This window comes from Geotrypetes seraphini, chromosome 3 (genome assembly GCF_902459505.1).
Source record: "Geotrypetes seraphini chromosome 3, aGeoSer1.1, whole genome shotgun sequence".
NCBI classification, from domain to species: Eukaryota; Metazoa; Chordata; class Amphibia; order Gymnophiona; family Dermophiidae; genus Geotrypetes; species Geotrypetes seraphini.
Genome location: NC_047086.1, coordinates 161,717,496 through 161,735,697, shown reverse-complemented (window position 1 = coordinate 161,735,697; position 18,202 = coordinate 161,717,496). Strand labels below are relative to the sequence as shown.

Below are 18,202 nucleotides of genomic sequence, written 5' to 3'. Positions count from 1 at the left end.
CCCTTGGACTGGAAAACTGCCAACGTTATCCCGCTCCACAAAAAGGTATGCAGGTCAGAGGCCAAAAATTACAGGCCAGCGAGTCTCACATCAATTGTATGTAAACTTATGGAAACGTTAATCAAAAACAGATTGGACACGATTCTGGATGACAAAGGACTAAGGGATCTCCATCAGCATGGCTTTACGAAGGGAAGGTCTTGTCAATCCAATCTGATAAACTTCTTTGACTGGGTAACAAAGAAACTGGATAAGGGAGAGTCCCTGGACATCGTGTATTTAGACTTCAGTAAGGCTTCTGATAGTGTCCCACACCGTAGGTTACTGAACAAGATGAACATGATAGGCCTAGGAGAAACACTGACTGCATGGGTAGAAGACTGGCTTAGCGGTAGACTCCAAAGGGTAATGGTAAACGGTATTCTTTCAAAAACGTCAGAAGTGTCCAGTGGAGTACTACAGGGCTCAGTCTTGGGCCCAATACTATTCAATATCTTTGTAAGGGATCTGCTTCAGGGACTTCGAGGTAAAATTATATTATTCGCCGGATGACGCTAAACTATGCAACAGTGTTGGCAGCGCAGCAGAACCTGATAGCGCAATCATGCCCGGCGCTATGGAGCAGGACCTACTTTTACTAGAACAATGGTCCAGTACTTGGCAACTGAATTTTAATGCCAAAAAATGTAAGGTTATGCACCTTGGTAGCAGAAATCCATGCAGAACATACACCCTGAATGGTGAAAACCTAACCAGAACTGCAGCAGAACGGGACTTGGAAGTAATCATCCAGGAAGATAGGAAAGCTGCGAATCAGGTGGAGAAGGCAACAGCAAAAGCTAGACAAATGCTGGGCTGCATCAGAAGGAGCTTTATCAGTCGTAAGCCTGAAGTGCTACTGCCATTGTACATATCAATGGTGAAACCTCACCTGGAGTACTGTGTTCAGTTTTGGAGGCCACATTATCAAAAGGATGTGAAGAGAATGGAGTCAATTCAGCAAATGGCCACTAGGATGGCCTCAGGATTAAAAAATCTCCCATATGAAGAACATTTGAGCAGGCTGCGCTTATATTCTCTCAAAGAGCGCAGGGAAAGGGGGGACATGATAGAAACATTCAAATACATCACGGGCCGTATCGATGTGGAAGAATAAATATTTTGTCTTACGGGTCCCACGGCAACAAGAGGGCATCCGCTAAAACTCAGGGGGGGAAGATTTCATGGGGACACCAGGAAGTATTTCTTCACCGAAAGGGTAATTGATCGATGGAATGGTCTTCCACCTCAGGTAGTCGAGGCCAGAACCACGCTCGACTTCAAGGGACGACGGGACAGACAGGTGGGGTCGCTCCAGAGGAATGCTTAAAAGATGGGAGGAGGGAGGGTTCTTGAGTGGGCAGACTTGTTGGGCCGTCGGCCCTTTTCTGCCATCATACTCTATGTTTCTATGTTAATCATTAGACAATCGCTGACTTTAGTGCATCTGGACCCCAGTTCTTTCTCCTTTCTGGCCCAGCATCTTCTCCTTCTTTTGCCTCTCCCTGTCCTCATAGCCTCTCATATCCTTGCCCCTTCTTTCTTCCCTCCTGCTCTCTCCCTCTCTTCTCTCACTCTCATTAAATCTCTCCATCACTCCCTACTATTTCTGAATCCAAGATCTCCCTCTTTTTCCCCTCTCCACCTCCTATGTAGCTATCCCTCCCTCATCCACCCCCATCCAGCATATTCCTCTTCCTTGTGCCATGTCCAATATCTCTCTTCCCATTCCCTCTATGCAACATCTTTCCCTTCCTCCCTTCTACCATCATGTCTAATATTTTCCCCTCTCTCCCCATGTAGAATCTCTCCCTCCCCTCCAGCCTCATATCCAATATTTTCTCTCTCTTGACCCTCCCCTAACACCATCTACAAAATGTATCCCTTTCTGACCCCTCTCCACCCCTTTGCTGCATCTTTCCCTTCCTTCCCAGTCCTCTCTACTCTATGTCCAGCAATTCTCTCTCTCTTGCCCCTCTCTTCCACCCCCCACACTCATCATCTCCCTTTCTCTCCCTCATCCTACTTCATCCACAACTCTCCTCTTGCCGGCATAGAGGGAACAGGATGGGCTCCCACGTCCTTCTCTTCATGGGCCAGGGGCAGTGGCTGCGATTTCCATACATTGCCACTGACCCATGAAGAGAAAGACACAGCCAGGACCACCGTGTTCCCTCCATGCTAGCACTGGGTTAAAGTGTACCGCTACTGGGCAGGTCTGAGCCCAAACAAAGTGGACCCAGGCCCACCCATGGCTATGGACTTGACAGAATGTTGTAGAGACAGTGCTCAAAGTACTTGGGGAAGGAATCTCAGTTACTAAGCACATACTGATGCTTATGAATTGGATTTATGGGCCACATATACCTATATCTGAAGGGAACTGTAGTCTGGCCATCAAGGGAGAGTCAACAGGGAACAAAAATGGGGTGAAACCCCAGATGGGGTTGAAAGATGATTCATGGTACTATAGGAAAATAGGGAAAGAATTCTGAATTTAGCTCAGGCCTTTTCAATAGTAGCTCACTAATTTATATTCAGGTACAGTTGATATTTCCCTGTCCCCAGAGGACTTAGAATCTTAAGTTTGTACCTGAGGCAATGGAGAGTTAAGGGAATTCACAAGGTCACAAGAAGCCTTAGTGGGATTTGAACCCTGGCTTCCCTTTTCTCAATCTGCTGCTCTAAATATTAAAAACAAAAAAGAAATCCAACACAATCTGCAGTCAGGTAGAAACAGCACAAAGAAAAACTGCAGACAAACGTACAAGATGTAGGCTATGTTTATTATATCAATTATTGAATGCAGTTAATGTTACCACCTTTTAACAAACCAAGGGATCCTACAAGGTCCGTGTTTCGGTTAACACGCCTTCATCAGGGGTCCCAGGTTGGCAAGGAATCAAATTAAACTGCAAGCAAAAATAAACATAAGCATGTGTAAATTGGAGGTAATTGCTGACCATAGGTCTCTGTTTACACAGGCTTATGTTTATTTTTGTTTGCGCTCTAAATATTAAGCCACTACTGGTTCTAAATGCTTAAACTCCAGCTGAACAGGTAAAAACCGCCAAGTTAAATAAATGAGCTGATTGTAATCATCTTGTAAGAATTATAAACCTTACAATTACTTGCCATGATCAATTTTAAACCAATGCACAATAAGGATATGCCTAAGTTTTCTTTTGATGTCTTTGGAATTCAAACATTATAAAAACTCTATAGGTTTCTTAATCAGCAACAAAGGTTAAGAGTAACTATATGGCCAGGATCAATTTGATTTAAAATTATTATATGGAAATGTCTTACCATCTCCAAGGAGGTGCTGAATGCTGGACAAATATTGCTGTTGTACTTCAGGAGGAGCAAAAATTGTCTGAAGGGGGAAAACCCATATAGCCACATGTTAAATACTGCATTTTTAACAGCAAATAATCCATTCAGTATTCATGCATCTCAAGAACATTATATGGGGAAATGCATAGCAAATGAAAGCACAGAACAGTAATCAAGTTGATAATCAAATGGTCCTTGCTGAACTAGGTTAGTGAAGATAAAAAGGGATTTATTACACAGGGAGGAATCTAGTACGGTACAGTCCCACACATTTCATGTTAGGATGTCAGGTAAATGAGAAGGGTCTTATGGGACATAAATTCAAGATCTCTCTCTCTCTCTCTCTCTACTTATAATTAAGTAAATATACTTATAATTAATATATATTATATAGTGTATATATATATATTATATTATGTAGTATATAATATATACTATATAATATATACTTATAATTAAGTAAAATATATACTTATAATTAAGTTAAAAAAAAAAAAAAAGAAGAAGAATTACTTGTAGTGCAATACCAATTTATTGGGAACCATTAGAAAATGTTCACAACAGAGTACACTTCTCCCTCCGAATCCACAGTTTCAGTATCCGCAGATTCGGTTATTCGCAATTTTTTTCTTTTTACAAAAAACCTATTTTCATTTTTTGGCTGTTTTTAAGCTGTCCAAGCCTCCCTGGAACCTTGAGACTACAACGGGAACTCATGGCAGCCATCCTGATAACAGCTCTGCACAGGGCAGGAGTACCGAAGATCGCTCCTGCCTCGCTTCACCGCTAGACCACCAGGTAAGTTTCCAGGGACGCAGGAGGGAGGTGGGGCTGGGTTAGAGCCAGCCGAGAAGTTATTCGCAATTTTTCACACTTCGCGGTCCGGCTCTGCACGTAACCTCCGCAAATACCGAGGGAGAAGTGGACAGGAGAACTTCCAGCAAAAATCCAAGGTCATAGGCACCCAGACTAGCAGGAACAATATCAACAATAATCAGATGAGGTATTATGACATTAAAAACTTGGATTTAAAAGAAATAATGCAGTGAGATTTACAAACCCTCTTTTACTCTGAACTTACAGGGCCATATTTACCAACTGCTGAGTTATCAAGGTAGATGTATCCACCAATAATATTTAACTGAACCCGCAACATCACCACAAGCATGCAGGTACTATATACTGCAACGATGCTCCTGGTAAAACCTTGACAAAAGAAAAAAGGACAGAATGTTGGTCAGTAACATCTACCAATAGAAGAGTGTCCATTAAAACCCAAAGTTGTATTGATTTCTTTGCCCATTAACTTTCTATTCCAACATTGTAAAACCTATCAAAGCACATATTTCTTTAAAGGCACTTCAGTTTTTTATATAGACTGTTTTAGGCAAGTACTCATATTTTGTACGTGGATGACACTGTTTATCTCTGACAAAAAATTCATCATGCGCATTACCACGTTGAATGCCAGCTTTTGGGCTTAGCGCTGTTCTATGGGTACAAGCGGATCAATTTTTTTAATCTGTCAAAATTACAAAGACTAGGGGATATTCGAAGATGTTACAGGGAAATACTTTTAAAACCAATAGAAATAAATATTTTTTCACTCAGAAAATAGTTTCAAGTTTATTTAAAAATATGATTTGATCACAAAATCATAATCCAATGCGATTTACAAATAACGATAAAATTGGGGTAAAAAGAAAAACACATTGATTAAACCAGACAGTTAATACAATTTTTGACCAACCAAACATAAAAGGTAAAAAAAGAAAAAAAGGATTAAACACAATTTATAAAACAAATAAAAAAGGCATAGGTAATCTATATATATATATAAAATCGGAGGTATGTATGTGTGTATGTGCCGCAATCACGCAAAAACGGCTTGACCGATTTGAACGAAACTTGGTATGCAGATCCCTCACTACCTGGGATGATATGTTCTGGGGTCTCGCGGCCCACCTGCACACATGGGCGGAGCTACAAACAGAAAATCAGATTTCACCCATTCATGTCAATGGAAAAAATGTAAAAAGCTGCCATTCTCACTGTAATTCAAAAACGGCTTGACCGATTTGAACGAAACTTGGTATGCAGATCCCTCACTACCTGGGGTGATATGTTCTGGGGGTCTCGCGGCCCACCTGCACACATGGGCGGAGCTACAAACAGAAAATCAGATTTCACCCATTCATGTCAATGGAAAATATGTAAAAAGCTGCCATTCTCACAGTAATTCAAAAACGGCTTGACCGATTTGAACGAAACTTGGTATGCAGATCCCTCACTACCTGGGGTGATATGTTCTGGGGGTCTCGCGGCCCACAACTCTATGTTGCTTGCTCAAGGGTGGGTTCACCCAAGAATTTATATGTTCTTGCTCCAGGAGGTGAAACTAAAATTGTTGTTTATAATCACGTTTTGCGTTAGTTGTATTGTAATCATTTTGTCAAATATTTCACATTATAATTTGAATATTGTACTTTTTATTAAGCTGTAAAAAAATAATTTCATTCACCACTATAAAGTATCTTTATTTGAATCCATTTACAGTGTTATTGCTATAATTAAATACCCGTGCAACGCCGGGGCATCAGCTATATATATATATATATATAAAATCGGATGTATGTATGTATGTTCCAGCATAACTCCGAAATGCATGGACAGATTTCAACCAAACTTGGTATACATATCAATTGCTATCTGGGAAAAAAATACTGTGGGGGTGGGAAGGGGATGACATGTAAAGACTCATCGAAAAAGACAGATATTGCTTTGACCAATGGTGTGAAGCTTGGGGAATGATGTCACACAGTCAGAATGATGTCACAGTCAACAGTATATAAGGAAGTGCCGCTGTGGTGTGGTGTGGTGAAGCCGAAACTGAAAATTTGTGTGATGTTATTCCTCAAGTGAATGTTCCTAAAGGGAATTTATATCCGGGCAACGCCGGGTGATCAGCTAGTGAAAAAATAGAATGGGGAAAAGGCTACCCGCTCAATTTTCACTTAACAGCATTATTAGTCCGCTAAAGAGTATCCTGAGTATATAAAATTCAAATAACTCAGTTAAAAGCATCCTTAAAAAGCCAGTTTTTTAAGGAGACTTTTAAGCTCTGGAATGCATTGCCAGAGGTTGTGGTAAGAGCGGATAGTGTAGCTGGTTTTAAGAAAGGTTCAGACAATTTCCTGAAGGAAAAAGTCCATAGTCTGTTATTGAGACAGACACGGTGCAAGCCACTGCTTGCCCTGGTTCGGTAGCATGGAATGTTGCTACTCTTTGGATTTTTGTCAGGTACTAAGGACCTAGTTTGGCCACCATGAGGAGGGGCTACTGGGCTAGATGGACCATTGGTCTGACCCAGTAAGGATATTCTTATGATCTTATGTTTACTACACACTACAGGATATACTTTTTTAGCAACTCTCTCTCAGCCAATATTGTTTAAATCACTGTACTTCAACCGCCGGTCCGCAGAAAATTTCTGACGGTCCGCGCAGGGCTGGTGAGAGATCAAGTCGGCAGTTAAATTTCCTGCCGACTGCGGTTCCTCCCAGCCTCAGGCGATCAAGACAGGCTGCCGACGTCAGGGCCTTCTCTCTGTGAGTCTCGCCTGTTAGGAAACAGGAAGTTGAAACAAAATAGGCGGGACTCAGAGAGTGAAGGTCCTGACGTCGGCAGCCTGTCTTGATCACCGCCCCTGCCGAGTTGCTGAAGAGGGCTGCGGGGAAGTTGCGAGTAGAACGGAGAGAGCTGCAGATTCGGGTGCAGGTAGAGGGAGATGGTCAGCGTGTGCGAGCAAGATCCTGGGGAGCCTTCACAGTGGCTGTCTCCCCTCCCACCAGCTCTTTTATTTGCCAGGTCAGTGATTTACCGGCAACTTCCTGCAGGCAAGTACTGAGAGCTGCTGGAAGGGGAGGAAGCTACTGTAGGAGGCTGGGAAGTTGCTGGATAAAGGGAGAGCTGTTACTGGACTTGAAGGGAGTTAGAAGGAGAGATGCTGCTGGGAGGGGAGATGGGGAGGAGGGAAAGGGATGGGAAGAGAATTAATGTTGGATAGAGGGAGGAGGGAAGGGAGAAGAAGGAGAGATGCTGCTGGGAGGGGAGGAGGGAAAGGGATGGGAAGAGAGTTAATGTTGGATAGAGGGAAGGGAGAAGAAGGAGAGATACTGCTGGGAGGGGAGGAAGGAAAGGGATGGAAAGAGAGTTAATGTTGGATAGAGGGAGGAGGGAAGGGAGAAGGAAAAAAAGGAAGGAGGGTAGGGAGAAAGAAAAAAGGAAGGAAACAGCTGGCAGGGAGATTATAGGAGGGGAGGGAGGTCAGTGTGGAATGCAGAGATCAGATGAGGGAAAGGGGAAAGAGAGGAATGAGAAAGTAGAGACATTGATGCTGGAAAGGGGGTCAGCAGAGAAATGAGAGAGGAATAAAGATGCTAGATCTGGTGTAGGAGAGATAAAAATGAAGAAGGTAGTGAAGCTGGAATGAATGATGTAAAAAGGAGAGAGGAGGAACAGGCTTGATGGACAGGGGAGAGGGGCATAGAAAGCAGTCAGATACATGGAAGGGGGAGAGGGCAGCCATTGGATGGAACAGGCAGATGCTGGATTGAAGAGACAGGGTAGACGTTGGAAGGAAAAGGGTGAAAAGAAGATGAAAGCAGAAACCAGAGACAACAAAAGGTAGAAAAAAATAATTTTATTTCTATTTTGTCATTAGAATATATCAGATTTGAAATATATATCCTGCTAGAGACATAACTGGGGACTGCAGTATTCTGTTAGCATGATATTTCTATGTAACATTCTATAATAACTTGGCTTGTTCAGTTTTCTTGATAGTAGAGGGGATATATGTGAAGGGGAGGGGAGACAGGGGTTTTGTTGGTCCATGCTCTGTATATTTGTATTTATAAAATCACAATTGTTCAGAATATTGTTTCTTTTTATACTTTAATAAAATACGTTCAATATAAAATCATAACTGCAGCTTGTGCAGATGGGATCAGATGTTTGCGGGGACTGAGCTCGTGGAGATGGGGCGTAAAGGGGATTTTTAAATTTTAGTCCTAGTAGTTTGCCGGTCCACAAAATAATTATTTTATTTCTGCCGGTCCACGGGTGTAAAAAGGTTGAAAAACACTGGTTTAAATTATTCATCTTCTGATTCACATTCCCTTCACCTCAAAGTTTATAATGTAATAGAAACCATCATTTTAGTACGGTGATCTCAAAGCAGCAACTCAGCTTGGCTTGCCATAATTTCTCCCAAAGCAAAAGAACTACGGCATGTGAGTTTCAAGCATCAGTCACTGTGAAACCTCTGTTTGTAAAACTGCTTTATAAAAATCCTTCAGGCTCCAGTCCTGTTCTCAACGCTCCCAAAAGCTAGAACGTTAAAATTAACACCCCCCCCCATAAATAAGTAGAAATACAGTTCAAAATTCTGTCATGAATAATAATTCAGATTATATAAATTGTTTTAGTAATTTCTTATTTTTTAGTAGATTAAAATTATTTAAGCAGTACAGAAATTGTCTTACAGACTTACTAATTATCTTTAGATCCTCCCATATTTCTAGCTTGTTGGATGGCCTGTGGAAAAAAAAAAAAGAAGAAAAAAATAGGGAATTCACGTATATATTTCAGCTCAAAGAAATCTGAAGTGACTTTACAGTAGGGATTGTCAAGGTTAATATACAGAAGCCAATTCTATGCTGCTATACTCAAAACTAAAGGGAGAAAAAAAAGTAATGTATAAAGGTGGATTAACACAAAACCACAGAAAAGCAAGAGAGCTCCACTGCATGCCATGTTTCTCCAAAGCACTCTTTAAAGTTAAGATAAAGTTTACAAATCACTTTGCAATGTAGTAATTCAACCTATTAGAGAACAACCTTTTCATAGAGGTTTTGCAACTCACTCTTTCATAGTCTGTATACTATACAAACTCAAAACTAAGAATTCAGAGGCTCAAAAAGGTCTTTCATCAGTGGGGCTAGAACAGGGATGGGCAACTCCAGTCCTCAAGGGCCAGAATCCAGTCGGGTTTTCAGGATTTACCCAATGAATATGCATGAGATCTATTTGTATGCACTACTTTCAATGCATATTCATTGGGGAAATCATGAAAACCTGACTGGATTACGGCCCTCGAGGACCTGAGTTGCCCATCCCTGGGCTAGAACTATGTTGAAAAGCAGGAGGCTTGATAGTATCATTCTGACAATTAAAGACTCAATCAAAACAGGGCTTCCTTCTACATGTTGGCAGTAAAATTCACCTGGGTTATGATGTTCCCTTTGTTTGGAGGCCATACAAAGTGGTAAGAGGAAGCCAAGTAAGTTGTGGATAAAACAGGAGAAATGATGAAAGGACATGCCCTCATTCCAGATCATTCATTATTTTAAAAAAACATTTAAGATCTTTAAGTGAACTTCTTTCCAGAAACCAACAATAAATGCATCAGAGAGAAAGAAAATGACAACAGACATCATGAGGGCGATTCTATAAAGGAATTCCTATATTTAGGCATCTACTAGGAGATTACTCTATAAATTAAAGTAGGTGTCTACTCTTTTATAGTGCAATTAGTATAACTGAGTACTGTATACAAGTGTATCTATTTAGGTACAAGCAGAGCTAGTGTACTGTGCCTAGATTCTGGAGATAAGGAGAGGCATAATCGAAAGGGACGTCTAAGTCCGTTTACGTCTATCTCGCAAGTCGTCCAAAGTTGAAAAGAGCCTAAGACACATTTTCGAAAGATATGTCCAACTTTTTTTTTACTTTCAAAAATCGTCTAATTATACGTCCTGCCAATCTGATTGTCCAAGCCGCTAAATCATCCATCTTTATACCACATTTCCGTCCAACTTTCCATCCAAGTCCAAAATGCCTAGAAAGCACAGTTACTTACCGTAACAGGTGTTATCCAGGGACAGCAGGCATATATTCTCACATGTGGGGGTGACGTCATCTACGGAGCCCCGGCGCGGACAGCTTTTCAAGCAAACTTGATTGAAGTTTCAAGTTTGCACACTGCACCACGCATGTGCGTGCCTTCTCGCCCACTAGAGGGCGCATCCCACCTCGTGGTCCTCAGTTCCATAACTAGCAAGGAAGCCATCCCCGGGGAGGCGGGCGGGTTGTGAGAATATATGCCTGCTGTCCCTGGATAACACCTGTTACGGTAAGTAACTGTGCTTTATCCCAGGACAAGCAGGCATGATATTCTCACATGTGGGTGACCTCCAAGCTAACCAAAAAAGGGCAGGTGGGAGGATGGCAATTTAGGAAAACAGATTTTGCAAAACTGACTGGCCAAACCGGCCGTCACTCCTGGATAAAGTGTCCAGACAGTAATGAGAGGTGAATGTATGAACCGAAGACCAAGTGGCAGCCTTGCATATGTCCTCCATCGGAGTGGATCGGAGGAAAGCTATCGAAGCTGCCATCGCTCGGACCTTGTGCCCCGTGACTCGACCCGGGGGAGGAAGGCCAGCCTGAGCGTAGCAAAAGGAAATGCAAGCGGCCAACCAGTTAGACAGAGTGCGCTTGGAAACTGGATGCCCTAATCGATTGGGATCGAAGGACAAAAACAATTGAGGAACCTTCCGATGAGGCCTGGTGCGTTGAAGATAAAATGCCAACGCCCTCTTACAGTCAAGCGTGTGAAGCGCCGTCTCGCCCGGGTGGGAGTGGGGCTTCGGGAAGAACACAGGAAGGACAATGGACTGATTGAGGTGGAAGTCAGAAACAACTTTAGGTAAAAACTTAGGATGGGTGCGGAGAACCACCTTGTCGTGATGGAAGACAGTGAAAGGGGGGTCCGCAACCAAGGCTTGCAACTCCCCGATCCGCCTGGCGGAGGTGAGGGCAATTAGAAACACCGCCTTCCAAGTCAGAAATTTCAAGAGGGACTTGTTGAGTGGCTCAAACGGGGGTTTCATCAGTTGAGCCAGAACCACATTCAAATTCCACACGACAGACGGAGGCTTAAGAGGGGGACAAACCCTGAGTAACCCTTTCATGAAGCGTGTCACCAAGGGATGGAGTGACAGAGGGCGTCCCTCCAGAGGTTGGTGGAAAGCAGAAATCGCACTGAGATGAACCCGCACCGAAGTGGTTTTCAAGCCGGAGCGCGACAAATGAAACAAATATTCTAAAACCGAGGATACCGGAACTGATACCGGATCCAGGTGAAAAGACGAGCACCAGGTGGAAAACCTGGTCCATTTCTGCGCATAGCAAAGCCTCGTCGAGATCTTGCGGGAGGCTTCCAACACCTCCTTCACCGATTGAGACAGGTCCGGAGGAGTCAGGGAACAAGAAACCAGGCTGTCAGGTGCAATGACTGCAGATTGGGATGTAACATGGATCCTTGACTCTGAGACAGCAGAGAAGGAGAGACGGGCAGGGGGAGAGGCTCTCTGGCACTGAGCTGGAGCAGCAGGGAGAACCAGTGCTGACGCGGCCATCGAGGTGCTATGAGAATCATCGTGGCCGTGGACGATTTTAGGTGTACCAACGTTCGCATGATCAGCGGGAATGGAGGGAATGCATACAGGAACCTCCCTTCCCAGTCGAGTAGGAAGGCATCCGCTTCCAGACGGTCCTGCGAGTACATCCGAGAACAATATAGTGGTAGTTTGTGTGTCTCCGGAGAGGCAAACAGATCCACCTGTGGCGTTCCCCAGCGAGCGAAGACCTCGCGTAGAACTGCTGAGTGTAGAGTCCACTCGTGCGGTTGCAGAAGTCGACTCAGTTTGTCCGCCAGGCAATTCCGTTCTCCTTGGATGTAGACCGCCCGGAGGAAGATGTTCCGGGAGGCCGCCCACTCCCAGAGGCGAAGAGCTTCGGAGCAGAGGGGCCATGACCCTGTTCCTCCCTGCTTGTTCACGTAATACATTGCCACCTGATTGTCCGTGCGGACGAGGACCACCTGGTCCTGCAATATGTGAACGAAGGCTCGAAGTGCTAGGAAGATGGCTCGCAGCTCTAGCACGTTGATATGACACTGACGGTCTTCTGACGACCACAGGCCCTGCGTGCGAAGACCGTCGAGATGGGCTCCCCACGCGTACTCCGAGGAGTCCGTGGTCAGGACCTTGCGAAAAGGCGGAGTGCGAAACAATAGTCCCATGGACAGATTTGACGAGTCTGTCCACCAACGCAGCGATTTCCGCAAGGGCGGAGTTACCGAAATGAGGCGAGACGCCGGGTCGCACTCCTGGCGCCACTGGGACGCGAGGGTCCACTGAGGGATCCTCAGGTGTAGCCTCGCAAACGGCGTGACATGTACCGTCGAGGCCATATGGCCCAGCAGCATCATCATGCGCTTGGCCGACACCCTCGATAGTTGGGAGACCTGGCGGCTCATCCGTATCAAGGCTTCCAACCGCTGGGTCGGCAGGTAGGAGCGTAGGCTCACCGTGTCCAGCACAGCACCTATGAATTGAAGAGACTGCGACGGTCTCAGTTGAGACTTTGGGAAGTTTATCTCGAACCCGAGAGTTTGCAGGAATGCAATAGACTGTCGGGTCGCTGAGATAACCCCCTCCCTGGTCGGGGCTTTGATGAGCCAATCGTCCAGGTAAGGGAACACATGGAGTCCACGTGACCTGAGGGCTGCCGCAACCACCACCATGCACTTCGTGAATACTCGTGGGGACGCGGCCAGGCCGAAGGGCAGTACCCTGTACTGGAGGTGGAGGTCCCCCACCTGGAATCGTAAGAATCTTCGACAGGCGGGGTGCACCGGAACATGGGTGTATGCTTCCTTCAGGTCGAGGGAGCACATCCAGTCCCCTTCCCCCAAGAGGGGGTACAGAACCGGGAGAGATAGCATTCGAAACTTCTCCCGGGCCAGGAATTTGTTGAGCTTCCTGAGGTCCAGTATGGGGCGCAGGTCCCCGGTCTTTTTTGGGACCAAAGAGTAGCGGGAGTAAAACCCCGTACCCCACTGGTCCTTGGGGACCGGCTCGACCGCCCGAAGCTTCAAGAGGGCTTTGGCTTCGGTTATAAGGGTCGGTAGCTGCGAACGGTTGCAGGGGACTAAACTTGGGGGACTGTCCGGCGGCGAGGCCACAAAGTTGAGCGAGTAGCCCTCGGAGACGATCCGGAGCACCCAAGCGTCTGAGGTGATCCCGGTCCATGCCTCCCGGAAGAACCGAAGACGGCCCCCGATAGGAAGGGGTTCCTGAGAAAGCGCGGAGGGGAACCCGCCCCGTCCGCTCATCCCGTCAAAAGGAAGGCGCTGGCTTAGAAGGGCCCTGCGCCGGGGCTTGGGGTTGTCCCCCTCTGCCTCGCTGAGACGGACGTCTCGGAGGCGGTCTCGAGAAAGCCGGGGTCGACTTCTGAGGGTATCGGCGCGGCGGAGGCCGAAAGGGTTTCTGCGGCGGGGGCCTAGGTTTGGGGCGGACCAGGGATGCTAGAGAGCGCTCCTGTTCCGACAAGCGCTTGGTCGCCGCATCCAATGACTCGTCGAATAACTCGGACCCCACACAAGGCAAGTCTGCCAGGCGTTCCTGCAGGTTTGGGTCCATGTCGAGGGTGCGAAGCCAGGCCAAGCGGCGCATGGCCACCGCGAGGGCCGACACCCTCGAAACCAGCTCAAAGGCGTCGTACACTGCATGGAATAGGTACAACCGCAATTGAGACAGGTTGGACATAAACTTGTCGAATCCTGCTCTTTGGGAGTCCGGTAACGAGTTTCGATATTGAGGAAGGTCCTTCACCATGCCACGCAAAAAGGAGGAAAAGGTGAAGGCGTAATTTAGAACCCTGGTGGCCATCAGGGAATTTGAATAGAGGCGACGGCCAAACTTGTCCAGGGTCCGCCCCTCCCTGCCTGGTGGAACCGCCGCAGAAACCCGTGAGGGCTGAGATTTTTTAAGAGCGGACTCCACCAGAAGAGACTGGTGTGAGAGCTGCGCCTTATCGAACCCTTTAGGGGGAATCGTCCTATACTTCGATTCCATTTTTGAAGGCACAGACGTGACTGTAAGAGGGTTTGACAAGTTCTTCAGCCAGGTTTGCAGAAGGACACTGTTGAGAGGTAGTCTAGGGACCTCCCTAGGAAGAGTGGGGAGGTCCTGTTCCTCCAAAAATTCTTTGGAATACCGAGAGCCTACCATCAGGTCAATCCCCAGGGCTTGGGCCATGTCCTGAACGAAGGATGAAAATGAGGACGGCCTAGCCTGGGGAGAGGGGGTTCTCGACCGCCCCACCGAGGAGAGGGGGGAGGCCTCATGGGAATAATGAGGGTCCCTAACCGATCCCGAATCCCAGGATCCCCTCTCGAGGGCCCTCGAGGGGGAAGGGGAAGTTGTCCTCCTCGCAGAACCCTTGGGTGAGGACCCCGGGGTTCGTGGGACACTCTCTCGTTTCCTCGGCGAGGCAGCCCGGGAAGACTTCCCGTGGGGTGAGCGGAGGAGCCTCGGGTTGTCGAGGCGCAACTCCGACACCTGCAACGCCTCGCCCCCGAAGGACAAGGAACGGTCGCGCCGAGGCGAGCCTCGGGGCCGCTTAGACTTCCTCGATCGACGCCCCGTCCGAGGTCGCGTCGAGGGCGAGGCGTGTCTGGAAGACCCGGAGGAAGAGGAGGAAAGACGGCGCACTCTGCGCAACTTTTCTTTGGGCCTTACACTCCGCTCAGGGGGTTCCCCCGAGGTCGAGGTCCGGGGCGGGGCCGAGACCGAGGTGAACGGGGTCCCAGTACCCGGGACCGAGGTCGCCGAGGCCGGGGCTCCCGGGGGAGCCGAGGCCGGGGCCTCCGAGACCGAAGGCGTCCAGGCCGAGGTCGAGGCCGCCGGAACCGCAGCACGCTGCAACACTTCCAGGGCTCCCGACAGCTCCGATGAGATCAGAGCTCGGAGGAGATCCTGGAAGGCCGGAATCCCCACGAAGGTGGGGAGTTCCGAGTCCGGGGCACACTCCCTGGAGGGCGACCTCGGTTTCGAGTATTCCCTCGGGGTGTGCGGAGTCGAGGTCCGATGCGGGGCCGGGGTCGACCCACCCGCCTTGGCCTGACTCGAGGATGGCTTCTTTGCTGAAGGGGATGGAACAGAGGACTTACCCGAAGCTTGCTTCACTGACGACGCTTTCGAGGAGGAGGGCCGAGGCCCCCGAGGATGCCGAGGCCGAGGTCAAGGCCGGGGCCGAAGCCGAGGCCGACGTCGAAGCCTTAGGCGGCGCGTCGACGGCGAACAATTCGGCCATTCTTGCCTTACGGCGACGGAGGGCCCTGTTTTGGAAGGTAGCACAGCGATCACACGAGTCTGTCGGATGTTCGGGCCCAAGGCAGACGATGCACCACCGGTGAGGGTCAGTGATGGAAAGCAACCTCTCGCACCGGTTGCACTTTTTGAATCCCGTAACAGGACGGGACATCCACGAAGAAAAAGGAGAAGGCCGGGAACGTACCGACGTCCCGCGGCCACGGATTCCGGGAGCCCCCGGAGTCCGATGAAAACGAAAGACTTTTTTTTTTTTTTTTTTTTTTTTTTGAGGAGAAACGAAAAGAAAGAAACAGCACCGCGAACTAATTCGAAGGAAAACAAACTAAACGCGGCAGCTAGAAGGCAAAAACACTGGAGCTCAGATCCACAGGGCTTTCTTGCTCCGCGGAAAAATTTGAACTGAGGACCACGAGGTGGGATGCGCCCTCTAGTGGGCGAGAAGGCACGCACATGCGTGGTGCAGTGTGCAAACTTGAAACTTCAATCAAGTTTGCTTGAAAAGCTGTCCGCGCCGGGGCTCCGTAGATGACGTCACCCCCACATGTGAGAATATCATGCCTGCTTGTCCTGGGATAACAAGTCCTGTTGGACATGGGAGGGGTCTGCAAAGTGATGGACTGAACACCCAGACACGCCACCTAAATAGTGGAGTACCTTACAGGGCACCGCTGTGAACTTCACAAAAAGGATGCCATGGCTTCTCCTCAAAACAGCTCCCTTATAGGTGACGGTGAGCCCCCCAAACCACCTCCAGAATCCCCTAGACCCACTTATCTACCACCCCAATAGCCCTTATGGCTGCAGGTGACACTTATATGCCAGTCAAAAAGGGTTTTGGGGGTGTATAGGGCAGTGCACATGTTTCAGTATCAATGCAGTGATTACAGGGGCTTATGGGCATGGGTCCTCCTCTTTATGGGTCCCTAGCCCACCCCCAAGAAGACTTAAGCTGCCTATGGGCTGGGCGACTAGGCTTTCCTATGCCAGGCGGCTAGGATGGTCTGGAGGCTGAAATTTAAAGTTAATTTAAATATAATTTTTATGGGGGTGGGGGGGGTTGGTGATCACTGGCGTAGTGTGTGGGGGGTCTATGTTAAGTGTTTGAAGTGCTTATCTGGTGAGTTTAGGTGGGTTTTTGTGACTTAGACCATGTTTTACATGGTCTAAGTCACAACGTCCAAGTTTTGTCTAGGCTCTGTTGTTAAACTTTCAGTTATACATGCTGTACGACTAAGTCTAAGCCAGCCCACGTCCCTCCCAACTCCCGCCCTTGACACGCCTCCCGAAACGCCCCATTTAGTTTTGGACGTTGAGCAGTACTATGAAGACCTAGGTCGTTTAGAAATATGACCAAAAACCGGTTTTATTATCAGCACTTGGACATTTTTGAGAAACGTTCGTCCAAGTGCCAACTTAGGCCGGTTTTTGGACGTTTTTCTCTTTCGATTATGAGCCCCATACTGTATACGTATCCCTTGATTCTATAAACCTAAACATACAAGTTATGGAATAGTGCCTGATATAATTACTGAATTAGGTACTAACATGCTGTAAAAAGGTTACGCATTGGTTTCAAGTTTCAAGTTTATTCAAATTATTTGATGAAACACTTTTCAAATTACAAAGCGTTTTACAAAAATAAAAATGAGATTTTAAAGAAATCACTGATACATAATATTTATAACTAGACCAACAGGGGTAATTAAACTTGAGAAACAATAGGAATGGAGGGCAGAAATACAATTTTTCAAGAAAAGTACATTGGTCTACATCAGTGGCTCCTAACGGTGGCGCTACCACCCACCGGTGGGCACTGAGAAGTCTAAGGGGAGCATTTTGTATCCAAGTCATTTTGAGGGGGTGCCGAGGACCAGCTGTCGCTCCCTTGAGCAATTGGCAAATCCAATGGCCACGGATGGCAACACTGCCCCAAAGCTTCTCCTCTCACAAGCCGCCCAGGTGGAAACAGGAAGTGCATTCAAGGAGAAGCTTTAGGGCAGTCGCGCAGAACTTGGTGAGAACGTCACCATGTCTGGACACCTCAGAAAGAGAAAACTATGAAGAGTGCCTGTGAAGGTGAGAGGAAGGGCCCGATGAGGGGAAGAGGTTAGTGGTGCTGAAGGGAAATAGAGAGGGGGGGAAGGGTAACAGATGCTGAAGGGAAGTGAGGAGGAGGAGAGCGAGAGGGAAGCACACTGAAGGGAATATGTACAATATAGTTTACCCAAGGGGGGCGCTTTCGAATCATTCACTGAAAAAGTGGGCTCAGATTCAAAAAAGGTTGGGAACCTATGGTCTACATCAGTGGTCTCAAACGTGCAGCCCGAGGACCACATGCGGCCCGCCAGGTACTATTTTGAGGCCCTCGGTATGTTTATTATAATCACAAAAGTAAAATAAAACAGTTTCTTGATCATATGTCTCTTTAGCTATAAATTACAATATTATTATTAAGACTTAGCCAAAAAGAAAGATTTATAAACTAAAAAGAGTTTTACTTCATGCAAAATTGTCATTTCTTTAATAAGACATTAACTATTTTTTTCTGAGGCCCTCCAAGTACCTGCAAATCCAAAATGTGG

General features: G+C 47.0%; 1 protein-coding gene across 4 annotated transcripts in view; it reads right to left on the bottom strand.

Moving 5' to 3' along the window:
• PEX3 (peroxisomal biogenesis factor 3) overlaps positions 1-18,202 on the bottom strand; it is a 132,818-nt gene that overhangs the window by 66,928 nt on the left and 47,688 nt on the right. For all 4 annotated transcript variants that reach the window (XR_004538814.1, XM_033938215.1, XM_033938214.1 and 1 more), the window contains exons 4-6: positions 8,930-8,973; positions 4,457-4,581; positions 3,349-3,415 (exon numbers count right to left, since the gene is read on the bottom strand). Coding sequence is in view for 3 of the 4 variants with exons in the window: in XM_033938215.1 (XP_033794106.1) it covers positions 3,349-3,415; positions 4,457-4,581; positions 8,930-8,973 (236 nt within the window). In the remaining variant the exon portion in view is untranslated. The remainder of the gene's footprint in view (positions 1-3,348; positions 3,416-4,456; positions 4,582-8,929; positions 8,974-18,202) is intronic.